Source organism: Urtica dioica, chromosome 11 (assembly GCF_054948205.1).
Source record: "Urtica dioica subsp. dioica isolate 48M chromosome 11, U.dioica_male_clone48M_v1_H2, whole genome shotgun sequence".
In the NCBI taxonomy this organism is placed as follows: Eukaryota; Viridiplantae; Streptophyta; class Magnoliopsida; order Rosales; family Urticaceae; genus Urtica; species Urtica dioica.
The window spans coordinates 15,591,880-15,613,779 of NC_142766.1; the positions used below are offsets into that span (position 1 = coordinate 15,591,880).

Genomic DNA, 21,900 nt, shown 5'->3' on the forward strand with positions numbered 1-21,900 from the left:
TTTTGAAATGAATTTGGTGGATGAATGTATATACCATAAGTTCTGTGGGAGTAAGTGTATTTTTCTGGTTTTATATGTTGATGACATTTTGCTTGCCAGCAACGATATAGGCTTATTGCATGAAACCAAGAGATTTTTAGCTAAGAATTTTGAGATGAAAGATCTTGGTGACGCCTCTTTTGTATTAGGAATCCAGATATCTCGAGATCGCTCTCGGGGGATTCTTGGATTATCACAAAAGAGCTATACCGAAAAGGTTCTAAAAAGATATGGCATGCAGGAATGTAAACCAGGTGATACTCCTGTGGCTAAGGGAGACAAATTCAGTCTCAATCAGTGCCCTAAGAATGATTTCGAAGAAAATGAAATGAAGACGATTCCCTACGCTTCGGCAGTAGGAAGTCTAATGTAAGCTCAGGTTTGTACGCGTCCGGATATTGCGTACATTACAGGGATGTTAGGCAGATATTTAAGCAACCCAGGGATGGACCATTGGAAAGCAGCTAAACGGGTCCTGCGGTACTTACAAAGAACAAAAGACTACATGCTCACATATCGGAGGTCAGATCAGATCGAGATCATCGGGTATACTGACTCTGATTTTGCTGGATGCCAAGACAGTATGAAATCTACATAAGGCTATATTTATTTGTTGGCTGGAGGTGCTATCTCCTGGAAGAGTGCTAAACAGTCTCTTATAGCATCTTCTACCATGGCAGCAGAATTTGTAGCTTGTTATGAGGCGTCCAATCAAGGGATATGGTTGCGGAATTTTGTCAGTGGGCTGCACATAATAGATGGTGTTGATAGACCACTCAAGTTATATTGTGACAACAAATCCGCTGTACTATACTCCAACAACAACAGGAGCTCCACGAAGTCGAAACACATCGACATCAAGTTTCTGGTTGTGAAAGAAAGAATTCAGAGTAGACAGTTGTCTATCGAGCACATCGGAACAAACTCCATGATTGCGGATCCGCTTACTAAGGGACTACCACCCAAAGTGTTTCACGAGCACACTGCTCATATGGGTGTTATTTCAGCTCAGGATATTCAGTTCTAGTGGGAGTTTGTTGTTTTGCTTTTTTTAGTGCTTTTATGTTATAGACATTTTTTTATTTATGATTATTGAGGTTTTCTGCAGAAATTAAGTTTTGGTTTATTTAGACTCTGTTTTTCTAGTATATGGTTTGATCTCACTAAGGTTTAAGGAGGATCAAATGGAAATAGACATGTTGAGGTCACATAACGTGAAATTTCCATACTACACATCCATGATCCATGTCGTTCGGTTGTATCGATATACGTGACCATTGATGGGTATAACTACGATAGATGTAGCTAATGCCGCTTTGATCCTATGTTGATATGATTGATGGACCGGATTGGTTATGAGATACATTTTGGTTATGACAGTAAAGTTGAGCTCTTTCGGTTATTTTTGCGATACATAACTATAAGTTTAAACATATAGCCCAAGTGGGAGATTGTTGGATCTTTAATCCAATATGTTGGATCCTTAATCCAACGTTGGGCTTATATGTTAAATAATTATGTGTTGTGAACTGTCAATAAAGATGGTCCGTTAAAAGTGATCTAATTTGGTGTATGGTTATTGGGCTTTAATGTATCTAACAGGTTGTGGGCCTTTAATGTGTAGACTCATTATGAGCTTCTATTTCAGTGATGGGTTGAAATAGGAAGCCCACTAGGGTAACCTAGGGTTTCTCTATAAATACGGCTGGTCCCCAGGTCACACGTAACATTCTTGTCATTCCTGATATCCCGTCGTCAGAGTGAGCCAGAGAGAACTGAAGGGACTCTCAAAGAAATACGTGTTGATCTGGAAAACCAACCGTCATGGATTCATCAGGTACGCTTCCGCTATTAGTTTTATGGTTTCTTATTTATTCAACATGATTTGGTCATGGAATTAGGTGATGGATTTCACCCGTGATATTCGGATCTAACATTACAGTGATTGTAGCGCTGTCTTAATAGCAAGAGACTGGCGATAATATATATGTGGTCTGATGTATCCTTTCTTGCAGTATATGATCATTTTACTTTGAAAACCATTCAGTTGTATCAGTCGTTGTCACATAAAAATTATACGAGCTTTCATTGTAAATATATAAAATGCTTGATCTGTGTCCGTAGTCCCCAATTCGGTCTCTCCTAAGGGCCATATTAGTTGAGATGGAATGAGAATTCCCTTGTCTCATCTGCTTATCTTGAGGGCTTCGACTCCGATTGCTTTTGACTCCGTCGTGGTAATCGTTGAGGGCTTCGACTATGACTGCTCAGTCTCATGGGTCCACACGTGAATGCTCTTCCACGGGATTATCAACCAGGTTAGGGAGTACTACAACACTTCCCTCACCCTCACTCGTCTCGGCTCCGAGGCTGACGTGGCACCTTCGTCCGCAGAGATTTGGAAGAAAAATAATAGCAAGTGCCAGAGTGTTTGTCAGAGCAAGCTGTGCGACTAATCATCTGTGCCCGGATTGGTTTTGGCACTCTAATATGCTACTACAGCTAAAGCACAGCGATTAATACTATATTAATATTGGGTTTGGAGTGTGTTTGATTTAGGGTAAAATATGAGATGATATGCTACGTAAAACATGAGTGGCAGTAGTTTTTTTTTTTTTTTTTTTTTGAAAATGTGAGTAGTTGCACTTAGTAATTGACTTGTGAGACATAAATCATAAACAACAGCTATGTGCAACCTGTGAACAATGAGCTATGTGCACTTGGGGAATTCATCGAAACTAGTCAAGAATATAGGGAACACGATGCTGAATATGAACGTGAGACATGAGTTAGCATCCTCGAATAAGAACGTGTTTATGAATTTTCAAGGACACGTTGAACGTCTCTTCAATGTAAATCTGAATGTCTACAAACGAGTTGGGAAAACAATGGGTGGTGAAGATTGAGAGAGAGCTTTGGTCGCCCTCAAGCGGCTCGTGATATGTGAATGCCATGTGCTACGAGAGGTCCCTTCACTCAAACACGTTAAATACCTCAACTATGCGGTAAACGGACGGAAATTTTATCATCTGATTGTTCTCTTATTATTTCTTTGCTCATATTTATAGACGACTTCTCATTTCTTGAACAAATTTATGATTGTTGTTACTTGGTACTTGTGTATTATCGCTTGAATTTTGAATAAATGTGAATTTCATCAGCGAGATAAAAGTTTATTTTTATACGAAAAATTAAGTAACTAGCCAACTAAAACATTTGAGATTATTATATAGTCAACATTTTGTAAATTTTAGGTAAATAGTCATAAAAATGACGTGGCCTAATACATGGAAGTGTTTATTTACGTAAGATTTACGTCTGTAAATATATGGAAGTGGTTATTTACTTAAGATTTACGAAACGTTGGTTATTTAGCAATGTCAAACTGTAAATGTGACTATACGTGATGGACCATTTTTTTTATATCACTGCTTTTACAATTCTTTTTATTTTATATATTTAATCAACACTGATTTTACTAGTAAAAGACCGGTAACTATAGGCTATAACTATACATTTTTTGGGCTCGAACTGATCAATTCGTTTGTTAAACCGGGTAAGTTCCTTGACACTGAACTAGTCAAAATAAATACAAAAAATTAAGTACTTGAACCACCTAAACTTAGAGAAGTTCTAAATAGCTAGCATTTGGTAAATATTTTAAGTTCGTCGAACAACAAATGTAAATGATCATGATAATTAATCTTAAGCGGAACCATAACACTTAGAGCATCACCAACTATGATGCAATTTTTTATACAAAAAATTAGCCAAATAAGCCACCGAAAGTCTAAGACTTGCTAGATAACCAACATTTTGTAAATTTTTTGTAAATAGTCACTTCAATTTATTTACGGCACTCAAAAAGACAAAAATACCCAAAAACATTTCCGTCTATTTTGGGTTTTTTTTTTGTCTTTTTGAGTGCTGTAAATAAGTTGATGTGGCTATTTACAGAAAATTTACAAAAAGTTGACTATTATACAAAACGCTATAAGTTAAATGGCTATATAGCTAAAATACCTTTTTTTTATATATAAAATGCATCTTTGTATTTAGTGAATAGTGTTTTACATTTTCAATTCATCTCTATTTTACGTCTACTTAAAAAAATATTTTTGGTATATTCTTTTAATTACATTTTTCTTAGTAGTTTTAAATATTTACTACTTTTATACTTTACAAACTTGCTTCCTTAAAAAAAAAACTACTTTAAAAACTTGCCAAAATTTTTTAATTTGTTCATATTATCAAATATATATTTTTCATGCGATATTTCTTATAGATTCCATAGAACTTTATTTTTTATATATTATTATTATTATTATATATAAGAAGTAAATTTTACTCTTCGCATAGACTCAGTTTACTATACATGTTACGGTGTAATGATAAATTTATCCTTTAGTTTTAAGATATTAACAAAAATGCTGATAGTCATCATAAATATATGTCTTACAACATCTAATCATTTTAGATAATAGTGCAGCAATAGAGGTCATTATATCTGACAACAACGAATGCGATTTTTTTTATTTGAATTTGATACTTCTAGATAATAGTATAATCATCATTATTGGATAAAAATAAAAAAAAAATCTAATATTTCTAGATGATATTCATCTGCATGCCTTTTATTTGAACTAGATACTTCTAGATAATAGTATTCATCGTGATTGGATTACAATTAAAAATTTTAAATCTAAATATTTCTAGATGATTTTCATCTACATGTCACTATAAATAGGCTATTCGTTTTTATAATTTTTACGAAGTTTTATCTAGCTTAAAGCTCTTCTTCATGTCGTTGTTTTTATCATTAGTCATGTTTTGCACCAAAATTAAATAACTACTTTCACCATGCTCTTTTTGTGTTGCATTTTGGCGTTTTTAAGATTTTAACAAGGTATGTATGCAATTTTAAACAATCATCAAATAAGTATTTGTGAAAGAAATTTATTTTAAATTAGTTAATTATCTATTAGGTACATTTAAATTATAGCGGTGAAGAGCATGAATGTTGCTTGTATGTATAGATACCATAAGATATTTGCATCTGCATAATGTTGCATAGATGTCAAAGTTTGTTTTTCATATTATGTGCACATGCCCCCCGAAAAAAGAAATTAAGAAATTGCATATATGTGAAAACTGGCTCAGAATTAGAGTTTTTCGTAACTTATCTAACCTAATAAAATCAAACAAACTAAACGTACCCATTCATATATCCACTCGTCATTATAATTATCGAACTCAAATATGGACGGAGATGAGGAAGTAAATGCCCGACGACGAAGAATCAGAGGAAGAAGGCGACGTCGATGGTTCTCCCGATTTGTACTGTCGCAATGAAGTCAAAGAGGTGAATAAAACAAGTGAGTGACAAATATGATAGCCTTGAGATTTTGGGTTTCATTTCATCGGCTTATTTGGAGGTATTTTTTACATCGATTTTATTCTCTCTCTTAAATGACTCTTAGAAGAATCTAAGACCACTGTTAGAATTTAGAAATTTCATTTCTCAAATGAGAACGTTTCCGTCAACTACCATGACATTGTCCATTTCCCTACAAATAACCACTTCGATTATTGAAAGTTCAAACTCTGCTGAGCTTTCGTGCTCCTAAAGTCCGTCAACTCAATTTTTCCATCCTTCTCCCCCAAAACTGAAATCAACTTCATTTGAAGAAGAAGACAAAAAAAAAAGGATCAATAGTCGTTGACGTATAAGTAGGTTCTCAAAAAGTCAAATAATAATATTAAAAGGTTCTCTATCAATTAATAATAAAATAAAATAAACTGCGGTTGCTGTGTAGAATTTAAGGCCACACAGTAGGTTGCGATTACTTTTTGGTTTATGAGATATTAGCACTTTGATCGCTTCTTCACCGCCGACTTGCGCCGATGCATCCACTCCAGCAAACGTATCACACAGTCCTATAATACGTATATGTATGTCTTTAAAATATGCATAGCTTGCAATGGAAGGGAATTTAAGTTCTTTCCTTTTCTTCTTTCTTCTTTAATGCGTTTTTTCAAAATACAGGATCAAAGCATAATGCAGGATCAAAGTTTAGAGTAAATTATTTTGTTTGAGACATCAAGTTGATTGCTTTATTGTATTGTAGAAACTAGAAAGCAATAATGGAAGTGTTCTTGGTTTCGCTGATCGAGAAACTCACCGATTTGCTGAGTGCAAAAGTACAATCGCTAAGAGGAATCCATGGAGAGATTAGGAGACTGAAGGAAGAGCTGGAGATAATCCAACCTCTTCTAAGAGACGCTGAAGCCAAGTCGGAGAAAGGAGAGACAAGCCACGCCGTGAAAGCGTGGGTGAACCAGATCCGCGTTCAAGCTGATCGCATGGAATACGCCGTCGACGAATATCGATACCATCTCATGGAACTCCACTACGAGAAAGGGCTCACTGGCTGTGTCCGTCGAGTCACGTCTCTGAAACCCCGTTCCAAGATTGCGTCGGAGATTAAGACCATAAAGCGGTCATTGCACGACATCAAGGGCTGGGGTATGGGATATGGGTTGAGACCATTGGAACAGGTTGGGTCTAGTCGGGGCTTTTCCAGGGGAGAGTGCGTTGACCCTCGGTTGGAGTCGCTCTTCGTGGAGGATGACGAGGTCGTCGGAATCGAGTCTGTGAGGGACGACGTCATCAGAAAGCTGGTGGAAGGTCCGTCGGAGTTTCTAGTGATTTCTCTGGTGGGCCAAGGCGGTGTTGGGAAGACCACACTCGCCAAGAAAGTGTTTGACGACGGAGCCGTGATGCAGTGCTTCGAAACTGCTCGCGCGTGGGTCACGGTTTCTCAGCCGTACGACCCGAAGAAGATTTTGGAGACGCTGACAGAGAAGCTACATGTGGGAGAGCGAGGAGAAGGCAACACGGTCAATGATCTGATCGTACTTTTGAGGAACCATCTGCGAACAACGAGGTACCTCATTGTATTCGACGATGTGTGGGAAGAAAGCTTTTGGGATGACATAAAGCTTGCTCTGCCTCGCAACAGCAGCGAAGGGAGCAGAATCGTGATCACGACCCGGAACAGTTCGATTGCCGATCGCTGTAAAAATTCGTCTCGCGATCTCGTTCGACATATCACACCTTGGCCTCAAACGCCAGCTTTCGAGCTGTTCTGTAAAAAGGCATTTGCGAGCAAGTTTCAAGGTTGTTGCCCCGACGAGCTGTTGGAATCTTCCATGGAGATTGTTAGTAAATGCCAAGGCCTGCCTCTTGTTATCGCTGCCATAGCTGGGTTGTTGGCAACAAAAGAGAAGACTGTCTTTGAATGGGAAAAATTTCTTAAAGATCTTAATTCCAAGATCAGAGCAAGCTCCGAGCTGACCAGAGTCCCCAAAATCCTGTCATTCAGTTATCACGATCTTCCTCACTTTCTGAGACCGTGTTTCATGTACATTTGTCTATTTCCAGAGGACTATTCGATTGCCGAGGATAGACTGTACCGATTGTGGTCCGCAGAAGGTTTTGTGAAGGCCAAAGAAGACAAAACCCAAGAAGAGGTCGCCGAAGAATACTTGGCCGAGCTTGTCAGAAGAAACTTGGTCTCACGGGACCAATTCAAAGGGACCACTGGAGAAGGTAAATTCTTCCGCGTCCATGATTTGATGCGTGGCATTATCCTATCCAGAGCAGCAGATCTGAGATTCTGTCAAATCTGGGACGCAAAAGCATCGAAACTCAGAGGCAACGGTCGCCGGTTGATGATCTATGGCGATGCTAATAAAGCATTAGAAAACATAGAAACCTCTGGGACTCGAACTCTCTTCCTCTCCCACACCTCCGACAATCAGCTGACCAACTCTTTTATGGCTTCTTTGTTTCAAAAGTTCAAGCTTCTCGAGGTATTGGATTTAGAAAGCCCGCGGATTGAAGCTCTCCCGAAAGAGCTCGGAAAAATGTTGTGCTTGAAATACTTGAGCCTGTCGAAAACAAACGTCAAGTCCCTGCCGAAATCCATTGGGAAGCTGCGAAACCTCTACTTGTTGGACATCAGTGAGACACTGATATCAGAGCTTCCAAAAGAGATCAATGAGCTCAGAAATCTCCAACACATATTGGCGGTCCGTTACAATCCAAACAGCAAAACAGTCTTCGATTGCTTCATAGGAGTGAGGCTACAAGAAGGCTTCGGAGGTAACCTTGCTAGTCTTCAGACTCTCTTTTCAGTGGAAGCTCAAGTCGGCGGAGCCGCTCTCATGAAAGAGTTGGAGAAGCTTGAGAGGCTGAGATCGCTCGGCGTCATGGGCTTGACTGCGGATCTGACCCTAACTCTCAGCGCTGTCATCGGGAAACTGAACCGCCTCGAATGGCTGGGTTTAATGACAGCCAACGAGACCGAACCCTTATTTCTGCAACACGTGTCATCACCGCCGCTTGGGCTCCGCGACCTCGTGTTGGTTGGCCGGCTGGAGAAGCTTCCGGACTGGATATCTGAGCTCCGGAGCCTGCGAGCAGTGGCGTTGGAATCGTCGAGGCTGACCAAACAGGCGGTCGAGGCGTTGAAGGGCTTGCCTAACTTGGAGAGACTTGAGCTTGGGAACGACGCGTACGAGGGAGAGGAGTTGCATTTCAAGGAGGGCGGGTTTCACAGACTCGAGAGGCTGATATTGAACAAGTTGGGGAAACTGAGGGCAGTGAAGATTGAGAGAGAAGCTTTGGTCGTCCTCGAACGCCTTGAGATACACGCATGCCCGGTGCTTCAAGAGGTCCCTTCTCTCCAACACCTGAAAAACCTCAACTATGCGACGGTAAACGGAAATTATATCATCTGATTATTGTCTCCAAGGTATTTGCCATTGCCAGGCACATTACTTGTTCCATTTTCGGCCACTTCTCAGCTCTTATAACAAACTTATTGTGGATTAATCAGTTTTACTTAATATTGTTGTACTTATGTATTGTCACTTGTATTTTTAATAACTGTAAACCTCATCGATGAAAAAGTGATATATACACGAAGAATGATGATTTTATATCTAATTAATTTATTTAAGTTATCGTGTGATTATAGCACTGCCATTATAGTTGTTGGAGACTGTACTTGTTAGAACAGATACGTGGTTTGATATATTCTTAAAAAAATTGGCTACGTAAGTCACCTAAACGAATTATTGTAAATTAGCCAACCTTTGATAATTACTTTGTAAATAGCCAACTTGCATACGTCGCCGCCTATTAACTACCTTTTTTTACATGTTTGGCCAGGTTAAATAAGTCTTTTACTAATCTGTTAATAAGTTAACTTGGCTATTTACAAGAAATTAACCAAAGGTGGGCTATATCTCAATTCACTATAACCGTGTGGCTATATAACTTAATAACCCTATATTCTTTATTGCAGTATAGCAACAATAGTCTTATTTGTTCCGGGCGTAGTGGAGCCAGTTACGGAGGTGTTCACGTCAATAATACCCCATATATATAATGTAACAACCCACGGTTTTTGCATTTTTTTAGACCTGAACGAATCGATCCGACTCCGCCACCGCCGGAGATTTGACCACGCCAGTTATTTCGCTCGCACTCCACTCTCGCCATCGCATACGAAGACGATCCCACTCAAAATAAAAGAGCCCCGCACTTCCTCGAGCGATCTCGACCGTTGAACCACTTGACCTTCTCTAGCGTCCCCTCGATGATTTTTTGATCGGGTGAACCATGATCGGGAATGTGGAGATCAGGCCCAAGCAATAATGAAATCAATAATGTATGTGAATCAATAATGAAATCAAAGTCAAATAATGAAATCAAAGTCAAATAACGCAATAAAAAATATTGCTCAAAACTTACCACAATAGTTGTTTGTTTTAAATTTTAAATTATTTCCATAACTGAATTCTGTATTAATTAATAAGTTAATATAATTATATATGTAAAATCAATCAATTAATTACGAAAATAAAAAAAATTAAAAAGGATAAATGAGCATAAAAAAAATACACAAATTGTCACCTCACGTTTATTGGCTATTATTCAAATAATCTTGAAACGTTGACTAGTTTGCAATTTCAATGTTTCAAGTTAGCTACTTCATATAATTTTTCTTAGAACAAAGTACTTCAATATTTATTACAATATTGGTCATTATCATGGTATATGTTCACTGAACTGAAAAGCCTCGCGGACCGCCATTCTTCCCTCCCACTTCCGCATAGCGGTGACATTAAGTTTTAAGCGGCCTCCAGTTCTGTCCCACAGTCCCTATCGCCGGTGATAAAAGTGCGGACTGTTTGCGATGCCGTTTCGTCACTGATGAGATTGGGCAAAAGGTCCATTGTCGGGAAATCCACGGATCAGAGAACAATCTGATGTCACCACGCGAAGCATAATGAAGCAGTATCCTAGGATGATCCAAAAGTTAGTATACATGCATGTTCATGAAAAATTATCAAGACGTGTATAAATATCAAAGTTAATAAAATTAATTATAAACGTAAAAAAAGTACGCATATTAGGCCACTTAAAATGTTGAGATTGTAAAATGACCAATATTTATAAATTTTTCAGCAAAATAGCCTATTTGTGTGGCCCGACAATGAAACCACTTTTTCAATCTAGTTTTTTACTGTTGCCGTGTATTTAGTTCAATTTTTACAAAAAAAAAATAGCAAAATAGCCAACTCAAACGTTGGGATTTGCTATATAGCCAAAGTTTTGTAAATATTAAGTAAATAACCTCTCGGATGACGTGGCCCAATTATATTTTTTTCATTTCCGAAATTTGTCCTTTTTGAGTTTTAAATTCTGAAATTATTTGAAATTTGAATTATTTAGCCAACCCAAAATTTTGAATTTGAATTTGAATTTCCAGATTTTAAGTGTGAACAGGAGTAACCGAAGTTAATTATTTCCTTATATGTAGGAAATGTTTTTACGTGGCTTTGTATTGTTATTTGTTTCCTTATATATTTGGTATTATTTCTTATTTACTGTTTTGATTATTTATTGACTATTATATTTATCTTCTTTTATAATCTTTATTTTCCAGCGCTCATATATTATTCACACGTCTGAGATATCACTGATCTACAAGATGTCTGGATTTTCGCACCGGTTTACATAAAATTACTATTGTATTTACATATATTTACTATCACTGTTATGTAGCAGTTAAGCTTTTTGAACGTCAATGGCTTGAAAACCATAATCCATTGTCAGGTGGTGTAAATACAGAATGTAATCAAAATGATTTACAAACTGTTTTCGGTAGACGGAGTTATTGCGAGCGTCTTATTTCCGACGGCAGTTATTTTTGTTCTCGCCATCGTGGTTGAGCCCTATTAACCATGTTTGTAGTAAATACGTGTTAATATTCCAATTTCATTAGATATAACAAATTCATAACTTGACATATTCAGCAGTAAATACATGAAAATATCTTCGTCACAACTTTTTAATTGACATTTTCGACAGTAAATACACGTTTTAACAAAGAAAAAATAACATCTAAAATACCTAGACATCATATTCATTTTCAACAACATCACACCTAAGTCATTGACATCTACATGCACACATTTTTCCTTTTAATTAGACCACAAGCCATGTATAACTCGTCCACTAGTAAATATACACAAGTCAGTGACATTAAATCGAAATAGTGTTCATATATGACACCAATGCTCATTATTATTTTTATAAATAAATAATATAAAGTTGATATAAAATAGGTTCTCGCTCGACCAATTTGAAACTTTCCGCAGCGAATGTGATTTATTTCTATGTCCATGATTTGATGCGACGACGTAATCTTATCAAGGGCTGAAGATCTGAGCTTTTTTGAAATCTGGGATGAAAAAGCATCGAAATTCAGAAGCAACGGTCGCCATTTGATTATCTTCGACGATGCTAAGAAAGCCTTAGAAAATGCAGAAACCTCTGGGACTCGAACTCTATCTCCCACACCTCCGAATATCAATTGAGAGTCTCTTTCATGGCTTCTTTGTTTCAAAAGTTCAAGCTTCTTGAGATGTTGGATTTTGAAAGCTCTCGGATCGAAACTCTCCCGAAAGAGCTCGGAAAAATGCTGATGTTGAAGTACTTGAGCCTGTCGAACACAAACGTCAAGTCGCTCCCCAAATCCATCGGCAAGCTGCAAAATTTGTACTGTTGGACATCAGAGAGACACAGATAACAGAGCTGCCAAAAGAGATCAACAAGCTCAAAAATCTCCAACACATATTGGCGTACCGTTACAACTGAAGCAGCAAAACAAACTTCGACTACGTCATCAAACTGAGGCTACAAGAAAGCATCGGAGGTAACCTTGCAAACCTTCAAACTCTCACGTCCGTGGATTTTCGTCCCAGCGAAGCCGCTCTCATGAAAGAGTTGAAGAAGTTGGAGAGGCTGAGATCACTCAGCGTCGTGGGGTTTACAGCAGATCTGACCCTTGCTCTCTGCGCTATCATAGGGAAACTGAACCGCCTCGAATCGTTGGATTTATTTGCAACCAACGAGGAGGAACCCTTTTCGCTGCAATCTCGTGTTGACCGGCCGGCTGGAGTGTCTTCCAGGCTGGATCTCTGAGCTTCAGAGCGTCTGCAGACTGTCATTGGACTCATCAAGGCTGACCGACAAGGCTTGCCCAGTTTGGAAAGACTCGGCTTGGAACACGACGCTTACGAGGGAGAGGAGTTGTGTTTCAAGGAGGGCGGGTTTCGGAGACTCAAGTCACTGATATTGAACAAGTTGGGGAATCTAAGGGCTGTGAAGATTGAGAGAGGAGCTTTGGTCATCCTCGAACATCTTTTGATACAGACTTGCCCGGTGCTTCAAGAGGTCCCTTCGCTCCAACTCCTGAAAAAAATCGACTATGCCAGGGTAAATGGAAAACTTATCATCTGATTATTACTTCCAATTATTTATTTCTGTATTTGTCAGCGGCTTCTCATTTCTTGAACAAACTTGTGGTGGAATAATCTGTTTTACTTAAGATTGTTGAGCTAATGTATTATCACTTGGTTTTAAATAACTGTATACTCATCTATAAAAATGTTAAACACCTTTTATTATTATTAAATTAGTTGCATTATAGTTATCGTAGTACTGCCATGATAATTAAATACTGGTAATAACAGATATCTGGTTTGATATACTGTTGTATCAGCAATGATCCAATTTGTTCCTAACGTAGTGGAACACCGGTATATTTACAACTTCTTTGCAGTATCGATTCATTTTATTTAAAACCAGGCAGTTATCTTGGTCATTTTCAGATAACTAAATGAGTTTTAAAAAATAATACATATTTAAATAAAGATATCGAAAATTGCTTTGACCTGTGTCCGAATTGCTCACAAAAGGACGGAATTTATATATCAATTGGTCTTCAAAGGGCTATATTAGTGTCTCCTATATTTTTCTGGACCCCACTTTGGTAAAACTAGTTGATATATATAACAGTTCTTTTGGGTGGAACTCACTTCTAATGAGAGCATAAATATATATATATATATATATATATATATATATATGTATGTATATATATTACTATGAAACGTAAAACATGAGTCCTAGCTATGTCTTCGTTGATCAATGACATATATAGGTATGATACATAGTTATAGAAAATATAAAAATGTTAATTTAAATTTAAGCATGTTCCTGGTCCTATATTTCTATTCTCTTCAAAGTGTGTGACTCACAAAAGACTACTTTTTCTTTCTTTTCCTAGTCTATGTTCTTTGTATATACTAACCTGTTAAAAAAACGTTGTCAGTCAAATTTTTAAGAGACTAAATTTTAGCCGTAGCAAATAGTCTTAACCTAAGAGCCTTACTCTACTGAGAGTACTGACCATTTTTTTTTTTTTTTAGAAACAAGAATATCATATTAACAGCCTTACTCTACTGAGACTACTGACCATCAAGAGCTTTTTTTTTAGTTATAAGCCTTACTTTGCTAAGTACTCACTCACTCACGGGAATTTTGATTAATAAAGCCACTGGGGCTCTCGAAGTGTTAATATAAACAATGGCTACATTCAACATGTGAACAATGAGCTACTTGTTTCGCAGTATTGATTCATTTTGCTTTAAAACCATCAGTTACGTTGGTCATTTTCGCATATAAACTAAACTAATTGCAAGGGAAAGAATATTTCAAATACCCTAGCAAGAGATCATGTAATGGAAAGAAAAAGTAAAGGCAATATATGTAGAATCCTATAATCATATAAGAAAATGAAATGAAATAAAATAAAAAATAAAATAAAACCTGAATGGTTATCACTCACCATAACAAGTAGAAGTGTTGTTGTAGCAAGTAAAAACATCCACAAATACCTGCTCAAGTTGTTTAAGTCATTCCAAACCAGGTTCAACATTTGTTTAAGTGCCACTGCAGAGTGAATAGGATCTTTTCCCATCAAAGCATGTCATCATTCTAACAAAAACAAGAAGAGTGACCTGATAAAAAAAAATTAATAAGATCTAGGTTAATGGATCTATAAAAAATATATATATAGCACACATATAAAATGGACAAGCATTTTGTAGTAACAGCCATTCTGAGTCCATTTCAGAGCTTCGTCCCGAGTCCATTTCCATCTAACCCAATCTGCTTCTTACTTTCACATCTATACAGAAAGAATTAGGCCAAATAATACATATTGAGTTAGTTAAACTATTTGTTCCACGGCACTAAAATCCCATGAGTTGTTCTAGACACAAAGTTTCTATTCTTTCTCATCGAATCAACACAAATAAAAATTCATAAATTGCTGAAACTCACTCGGACACACCTTTACTATGTGGATCCGCAACTCGGCAATAATGATCCCAGAGATGAAGAAAACTGTGGCGGACTAGCACAGTAGAGCGCAACGAGTGGTCAAACTCCTTCACCGTCCCCGGTGGAAGCTCCTCAGGCGAAACAATATCATCCAATTGATATTTCCTTAGAAGAAGAAAAAAGCAACATACAAACAACTTCAAAAGCTCGAGTCAAATCGCAGCAGTGTTGACACACTCTGACTCACCAAACATTGCATCTTACAGTGCCTGGTACATGGACTCTGGTGCGAACTAGCACTGCAATACGTTGCATCTCTCACAGGAAACGATCGAGTGATGATTGTAAAAATCTATCCATCTCAAAGATGGGTAGTATAATATTGACTGATGAGCATGATAAGCTAGTTCAGTTAAATAGAGTCTTACATGTTCCTAATCTCACAGAAACTCTTTAGTTAAAATGGAAACATTATTCAAGTTCCAGCTGGAGTTTACAACTTCAGGATGACTATTACTTGAAGTCGTTGGAAATCCACTGCCAAGAACTCAGGACTCCAATTCATCACAGAAAAGTACCTTGAACAATATATAGTAATTGTAGGACCATTACACTTGATGTAAATTCTATGAGAATTAGCTGGATAAAAAAGAATACTTGCCTCAATTTGATGAAAAGTCTCATGCTTCGTCTAGCTCTTATTGATTTATTTTTCTTCGCAGCGAATCTGATGACGTTGAAATCCCTTCCGAGACACCAATGGGATCCGCAAATCTCGCCAAGCCCTGCCAACTCGTCCAAAAGTTTGACCTTCCAGCAGCTCGACACGGTCCATAAATCCTTGAGAACCACCGCGGTAGATCCGTTATAAATCTCTTAATTTAATTTATTTAAAAAAATAGTCTATCAGATCAAAGTAAATTAATTAATCGGTTAGGTTAATTAATTTATTTCGGCCTTGTGAGTTATTTTATAAAAAAAAAAATGAAACTTTGACCAAATCTTTACCGGTTGAAATAAATATATTATGAATTTTCAAGTAGAAAAATAATTCAAAAATAAAATAAAAAGTCATTTAATTGTTCAACGACGTTTTGAGCAAAAATAATTTAACAAAATAGTAAACATTGCTCAACACGATAAGAGAGTTCAAAGACAGGAAAGTTGTGTGGTTCACAATGGAAGCGTTATTATTGAGTCCGGCGATCGTGAAACTGACCGCGTTTCTGGCTCAAGAAGTACAATCGCTGAGTGGAATCCATGGAGATATGCAGAGCCTGAAGGCTGAGCTGGAGGTAATCCAGGCTTACGTAAGAGACGCTGAAGCCAAGTCGGTGACTAACGAGAGCGTGAAAGCGTGGGTGAACCAGATCCACGTTCAAGCCGGTCTCATCGAAGACCTTGTTGACAACTATCGTTACCATCTCACAGAACTCCACAACGAGAAGTTTCTAACACATTATGTCCGTAAAGTCAAATCTCTCAAACTCCGTTTCGAAATTGCTTCGAAGGCTGAGAGTATAAAAAGGTCGTTGCGGGAGATCAAGGACCGGGGTATGGAATATGGGTTAATACGGTTGGATCAGGCCGGGCCAAGTCAGGGCTTGGCCAGCGAAGCGCACAGTAACCCTCGGTTGGAGTCGCTCTTACTGGAGGACGAGGAGGTCATCGGAATCGAGTCTGTGAAGGACGAGCTCATCAACAAGCTGGTGAAAGGTCCGTTGGACGTTCTGGTGATATCGCTGGTGGGTCAAGGCGGGGTTGGAAAGACTACACTGGCCAAGAAAGTGTTTGACGACAGTGCTGTGATGGGACACTTCGAATCTGCCCAAGCGTGGGTTACTGTGTCTCAGCGGCACAACCCGAAGAAGATTCTGGAGACGCTGATGGAGACGCTACACGTGGGACAACAACGACAAGGTGACACGGTGGATGAGCTGATCCAACATTTGAGGAGCCATCTGCAAACAAAGAGGTACCTCATTGTTTTCGACGATGTGTGGGAAGAGAGCTTTTGGGACGAAATAAAGCTTGCTCTGCCTTGCAACAGCAATCAAGGGAGCAAAATCCTGATCACGACCCGGAACAGTTCGATTGCCGATAGCTGTAAAAACTCGTCTCGCGATGTCGTTCAACATATCACACCTTGGCCTGAAACGCCGGCTTTTGAGCTGTTCTGCAAAAAGGCTTTTCGGACCGAGTTTCAAGGCCAGTGTCCGAAAGAGCTGTGGGAATCTTCCAAAGAGATTGTTAGTAAGTGCCAAGGTCTGCCTCTTGTTATTGCTTCCATTGCTGGGTTATTAGCAGTTAAAACTGAGAAGACAGTCTTTGAATGGAAAAGAGTTCTTCGTGATCTTGATTCCAAAGACGGAATCAGCTCTAAGCTAACTCGAGTTCATGAAATCCTCTCCCTCGGCTATGACGATTTACCTCATACCCTCAGACACTGTTTCGCGTATATTTGTTGTCAATTTCCAGAGGATTACTCGATCGCGGAGGAAAGACTACACAGATTGTGGATCGCAGAAGGTTTTGTGACGGCCGAAAGAAACAAAACCTCAGAAGAGGTCGCCGAAGAATACATGGGCGAGCTTGTCAGAAGAAACTTGGTCTCGCTCGACAAATTTGAAACGTTCAGCGGAGAAAGTTCTTTTTTTCGCGTCCATGATTTGATGCGTGACGCAATCTTATCGAGGGCTGAAGATGTGTTCTTTTATAAAATCTGGTATCCAAAAGCAGCGACATTCAGAGGCAATGGTCATCGGTTGATGATCTCCGGCGACGCTAATGTAGCTTTAAAAAACTTAGAAACCTCTACGACTCGAACTCTCTTCCTCTCCCACACCTCCGAAGATAACTTGACAGACTCTTTCATGGCTTTGTTTCAAAAGTTCAAGCTTCTTGCAGTGTTGGATTTCGAAAGCTCACGGATCGAAACTCTCCCAAAAGAGGTCGGAAAAATGTTGTGCTTGAAGTACTTGAGCCTGTTGAAGACGAACATCAAGTCGCTGCCCAAATTCATTGGCAAGCTGCGGAACCTATATTCTTTGGACATCAGAGAGACATCGATAACAAAGCTGCCAAAAGAGATAAACAAGCTCAGAAATCTCCAACACATATTGGCGTACCATTACAACCTTAACAGCATAACAGTCTTTGACAGCATTATAGGAGTGAGGCTACAAAAAGGCTTCGGAGGTAACCTCAAGGACCTTCAAACTCTCTCAGCCGTGGATGCCCGTCGTGGCGGAGCCGCTCTGATGAGAGAGTTGGGGAAGCTTGACAGGCTGAGGTGGCTCGACGTTGTGGGGTTGACCGCGGAGCTGAGCGGCGCTCTCTGCTCCGTCATCAACAAACTGAGCCTCCTCAAACGGATTTCTTTGATTTCGGTCGGAGAGACCGAAACCTTATCTCTGGAGCACTTGTCGTCCCCGCCTCTTGGCCTCCGCTCGCTCTCGTTGATTGGCGCGCTGTATTTTCTTCCTGGTTGGATCTCCGTTCTCCATAACCTCCGCACACTGGAGTTGGTCTCATCGAGACTGGAGAACAGTGCAATTGAGGTGTTGAAGGGCTTACCCAACTTGGAGAGCCTCTGCTTGGGACCCGAAGCGTACAGCGGAAGGGAGTTGCGTTTTGAGGAGGACGGGTTTCGTAAACTGAAGTCTCTGACATTGAACAGGTTGCAGAATCTGAGGACAGTGACGATTTTGAAAGGAGCTTTGGTCGACCTCGATCAGCTTTGGATACATGAATGCCTGGGGCTTCAACATGACCTTTCAGTCCAACACCTGACAAGACTCAACTATGCGTCGGTAAATGGAAAGTTTATCATCTGAGTATTATTATTATCTTCAAGTTATGTATGCTAGACCGATTACTTATTTGCTCATTTTTCGTCCACTTCTCCAAGACAAATGTGTGCCAGCCGGAAAGGGCAATGTCTTCTATGAAATCTGTAAATTGAGTAACTCTTTAATTAAATTTTCCTTTTCCTTTATGTAAAAATATAATAATATCCTTCTTCCTTCCAAAGAGGCATTGCTGCGCAGCTCCGTCTGGTTTAGCCATAGGCGTGTGGGTCAAGTCTGTGGAGCTCTACTTTGCCATTTCTAGATTTGTGTCAAAGGAAACATGCATCAGAGGATGACATAAAAAAAACAAGAGAATCCTGACTCAGTCCAAAGCCAAAACATATCCCACTTTGATGATCTATCTGACACACACGTACCAATAGCTCATGTAGGACTTAATTTTTCCATATAACCAATACAAGATGTGATCGTAAGTTATGATGTCTAAAAAAGAAAGAGAAAATTATCCTCAGCATAAACATAACGTTGAAGTCATGTATTCGAAGATTATAACTAATGGCACCACAATGTTGACGGTACTTTGTTTTTGTCCCTCCTTGAACTTGATAAATACCAGGGACTCAAATGGCACAACAAACCAATAAGATGAAAAAACATCGATTATAACTAAGAGGATACTTTCAGCGTGACCAGAGTATTTGCAGTAAAACACATTCTGAGTCCATTTGAGACCACCGTTTGCCTTCACCATCCAGACCTTTGTCGGTTTCTTCGGGCGCCCTCACTCGCCTCGCCTCCACTTTCCGCTTCCTTCTCCGTGGTATCGCTTATTCCCTCTCTCTCTTTTTTTTTTCCCACTCTCCTTTCCCCGCTGTATTTTAATTTAATCGAGGGTTATGGTTTTTTTTATTTATTTTATTTCCATATATGGCTCCAAAAAGCCCTATTGCTATTTTTTGAAAATCCATATACGTCCGACACCGCTCCACCCTCTTGCTAATTAAGCTTTGAGTCTTTGCTTGTACCGTTACGGCTCACCAGCTGTTTGATAAAATGCGCAAATCAGTATCGATTCTCTATATGCTTATAAAATGGTGATTACGTAGGGACGAAAGCTTACCCACTTTATTTAGTATTGATTCTTTGTTTAGTTTACTCTCTCTACATCTATTATGGAGCGTAGGGATTCTTGAATTTCCCCTTGACGTGCTCCTTTATCGTGCAGACCCTTGTTGCTTCGCTTTTCGTTGTCGCCCCTCGGCCCAGGTTCATCTCTCTCTCTCTATCATTTCTATATCTGATTAATAATGTTTCCCTTTCAGCCTATTTCCCTCAGCCCTCAAAGGGTTGTCACGCTTCATTCACGATCACAACCGAGTAACCACCCAACCGCCATCAACAGTGAGAGAAGGTACTTAGTAGACTTGTTGACTTCTAAAATTGATACATGTCTTTAAATAAGGGTCGTTTTCTGGGATTGATTCAGGGTTTTGATTTGATTTTGGTTATGTCTCATAGGGGACTTTTGATTTATGAAATTAACGTTTATATATCTAGTTAGCATTTATACAACTAGGAGATTGTTACGGTGTAAACATTGTTGTGTTGAGATACTGAGAGTTAAGGTTTCCCTTTTCTATATGTACATTCATGATTTCTAATGGTTTCACCAGGTATAATCTGATTTTTTTTTTCGTACATTTTATTTTAACACGAATTTTTTAAGCTTCAAGACTCAAAAGAGCTGAAAGAGCTACAGACCCACGGCCTTGCTGATGCTGTTTAACAAAGAGATGGTGGACCTTATAAAGGCAATGCGTAACAGCCTTTAACTGATAAATGTATGTTTTTTGACATCATAAATTAATGTGTATTTTGTTGGCTTTTTTTTTTCTTTCTTACTTAGTGGCTATATAAATGTGTATGTGTTCACTAATAACTTGCTATTTTGCACTTATTGCTATTTTCTTAACACTATTTTTCTTTGGGTAATTTAGCAAAATGACCAGCTCAAACCTTTAAAATTGCTAAATAGCCAAGGTTTTGTAAATACTAAGTAAATAGCCAATGATTTCCGAGAATTGAGGACATTAATCACATTTATTTGAAACCGTTCACCTTCATAACCGCATATCTCTCGGTCATAAAAAATAAAAATAAAAAATAAAAAATTCTCCCAAAATTTTTCCAAAAACGCTTCACTCTTCCCCGACGAACTTTATTCATCTTTCCCGACGAGCAATTTCGGCCATTAAATCTCAATCTGGTATGCATGTATAGATTTCTTCTTATTGTAACTCGTATTTACAATTTTTCTTCATCGATTTACACAATAAAACAAGGAAAACATGATTTTTTTGTAGCGGTTATGGAATAAAGGGGTTTTACTAATTTCCGACAAAGATTTACACATGATGGAAAGATAAATCTGGGTTTTTGGGTTCGATTTTTGAAAAACATGGATTTTGTGTTAGTCATCTTCCTTTAGGATAAAGATTCATATATTTATTGCATAATATGTCAATGACTTGTGTGGATTTACTAGTGGACGAGTTATACATGGCTTGTGGTCTAATTAAAAGGAAAAATGTGTGCATGTAGATGTCAATGACTTATGTGTGATGTTGTTGAAAAGGAATATGATGTCTAGCCATTTTAGATGTTATTGTTTCTTTGTTAAAACGTGTATTTATTGTCGAAAATGTCAATTAAAAAGTTGTGACGAAGATATTTCTATGTATTTACTGTTGAATATGCCAAGTTATGAATTTGTTATATCTAATGAAATTGGAATATTAACGCGTATTTACTGCAAACAGGGTTAATATGACTCAACCACGACGGCGAGAATAAAAATAACTGCCGTAAGAAATAAGACGCTCACAATAACGCTGTCTACCGAAAACAGTTTGTAAATCATGTTGATTACATTTTGTATTTACACAACCTGACAATGGATTATGTTTTTCCAGCCATTGACGTTCAAAAAACTCAACTGCAACATAACAGTGACAGTAAGTATACGTAAATACAAAAGTAATTTTATGTAAATCGGTGCGAGAATAGACTAAAATTAAAAAAAAAATGAGAAGAATACATTAATTTCATAACTTAAAAATTACACCACCTGATTTGATAAGAGAAATCCAGAATGGTGTGGATGGTTGATATCTCAGTGTTTGAAATTACATGAGCGGTGGAAAATAGAGAAATTCAAATATGATAAATGAATCAAGAAAAATCAATCAGTAAATACAGAATAATATATATAAGGAAACATAT

The 21,900-nt window shown here is 38.3% G+C and overlaps 2 protein-coding genes and 1 long non-coding RNA gene across 4 annotated transcripts; all 3 read left to right on the forward strand.

The window, feature by feature from the left end:
• Nucleotides 1-5,367: 5,367 nt before the first annotated feature.
• On the forward strand, nt 5,368-9,052 carry LOC149381615 (disease resistance protein RPM1-like). 2 transcript variants are annotated; one of them, XM_089630766.1, is made up of 2 exons: nt 5,368-5,401; nt 6,168-9,052. In XM_089630766.1, exon 2 carries the CDS (start codon nt 6,184-6,186, stop codon nt 8,842-8,844), a length of 2,661 nt encoding a protein of 886 aa, XP_089486892.1. In that variant the 5' UTR covers nt 5,368-5,401; nt 6,168-6,183; the 3' UTR covers nt 8,845-9,052. The 2 variants fall into 2 exon arrangements, with proteins under 2 accessions (XP_089486892.1, XP_089486891.1); XM_089630765.1 differs by lacking the exon at nt 5,368-5,401 and adding an exon at nt 5,938-5,991.
• A 6,866-nt stretch (nt 9,053-15,918) lies between these two features.
• On the forward strand, nt 15,919-18,848 carry LOC149381616 (disease resistance protein RPM1-like). Its single transcript, XM_089630767.1, has 2 exons — nt 15,919-16,781; nt 16,857-18,848. The coding sequence occupies exons 1-2, from the start codon at nt 15,985-15,987 to the stop codon at nt 18,640-18,642; spliced, it is 2,583 nt and encodes an 860-aa protein (XP_089486893.1). The 5' UTR covers nt 15,919-15,984; the 3' UTR covers nt 18,643-18,848.
• Nucleotides 18,849-19,088: 240 nt separating this feature from the next.
• Nucleotides 19,089-20,531, forward strand: LOC149381617 (uncharacterized). Its single transcript, XR_016302053.1, has 3 exons — nt 19,089-19,438; nt 19,844-20,029; nt 20,345-20,531. It is a non-coding gene; the product is annotated as an uncharacterized LOC149381617 (long non-coding RNA).
• Nucleotides 20,532-21,900: the final 1,369 nt, after the last annotated feature.

Coding starts and splice junctions, on each gene's coding strand:
- LOC149381615 (XM_089630766.1), top strand. CDS start 6,184: ATGGAAGTGTTCTTGGTTTCGCTGATCGAGAAACTCACCGATTTGCTG.
- LOC149381616 (XM_089630767.1), top strand. CDS start 15,985: ATGGAAGCGTTATTATTGAGTCCGGCGATCGTGAAACTGACCGCGTTT. Junction 16,782..16,856: donor AGCCATCTGCAAACAAAGAG/GTACCTCATTGT, acceptor GCCTTGCAACAG/CAATCAAGGGAGCAAAATCC.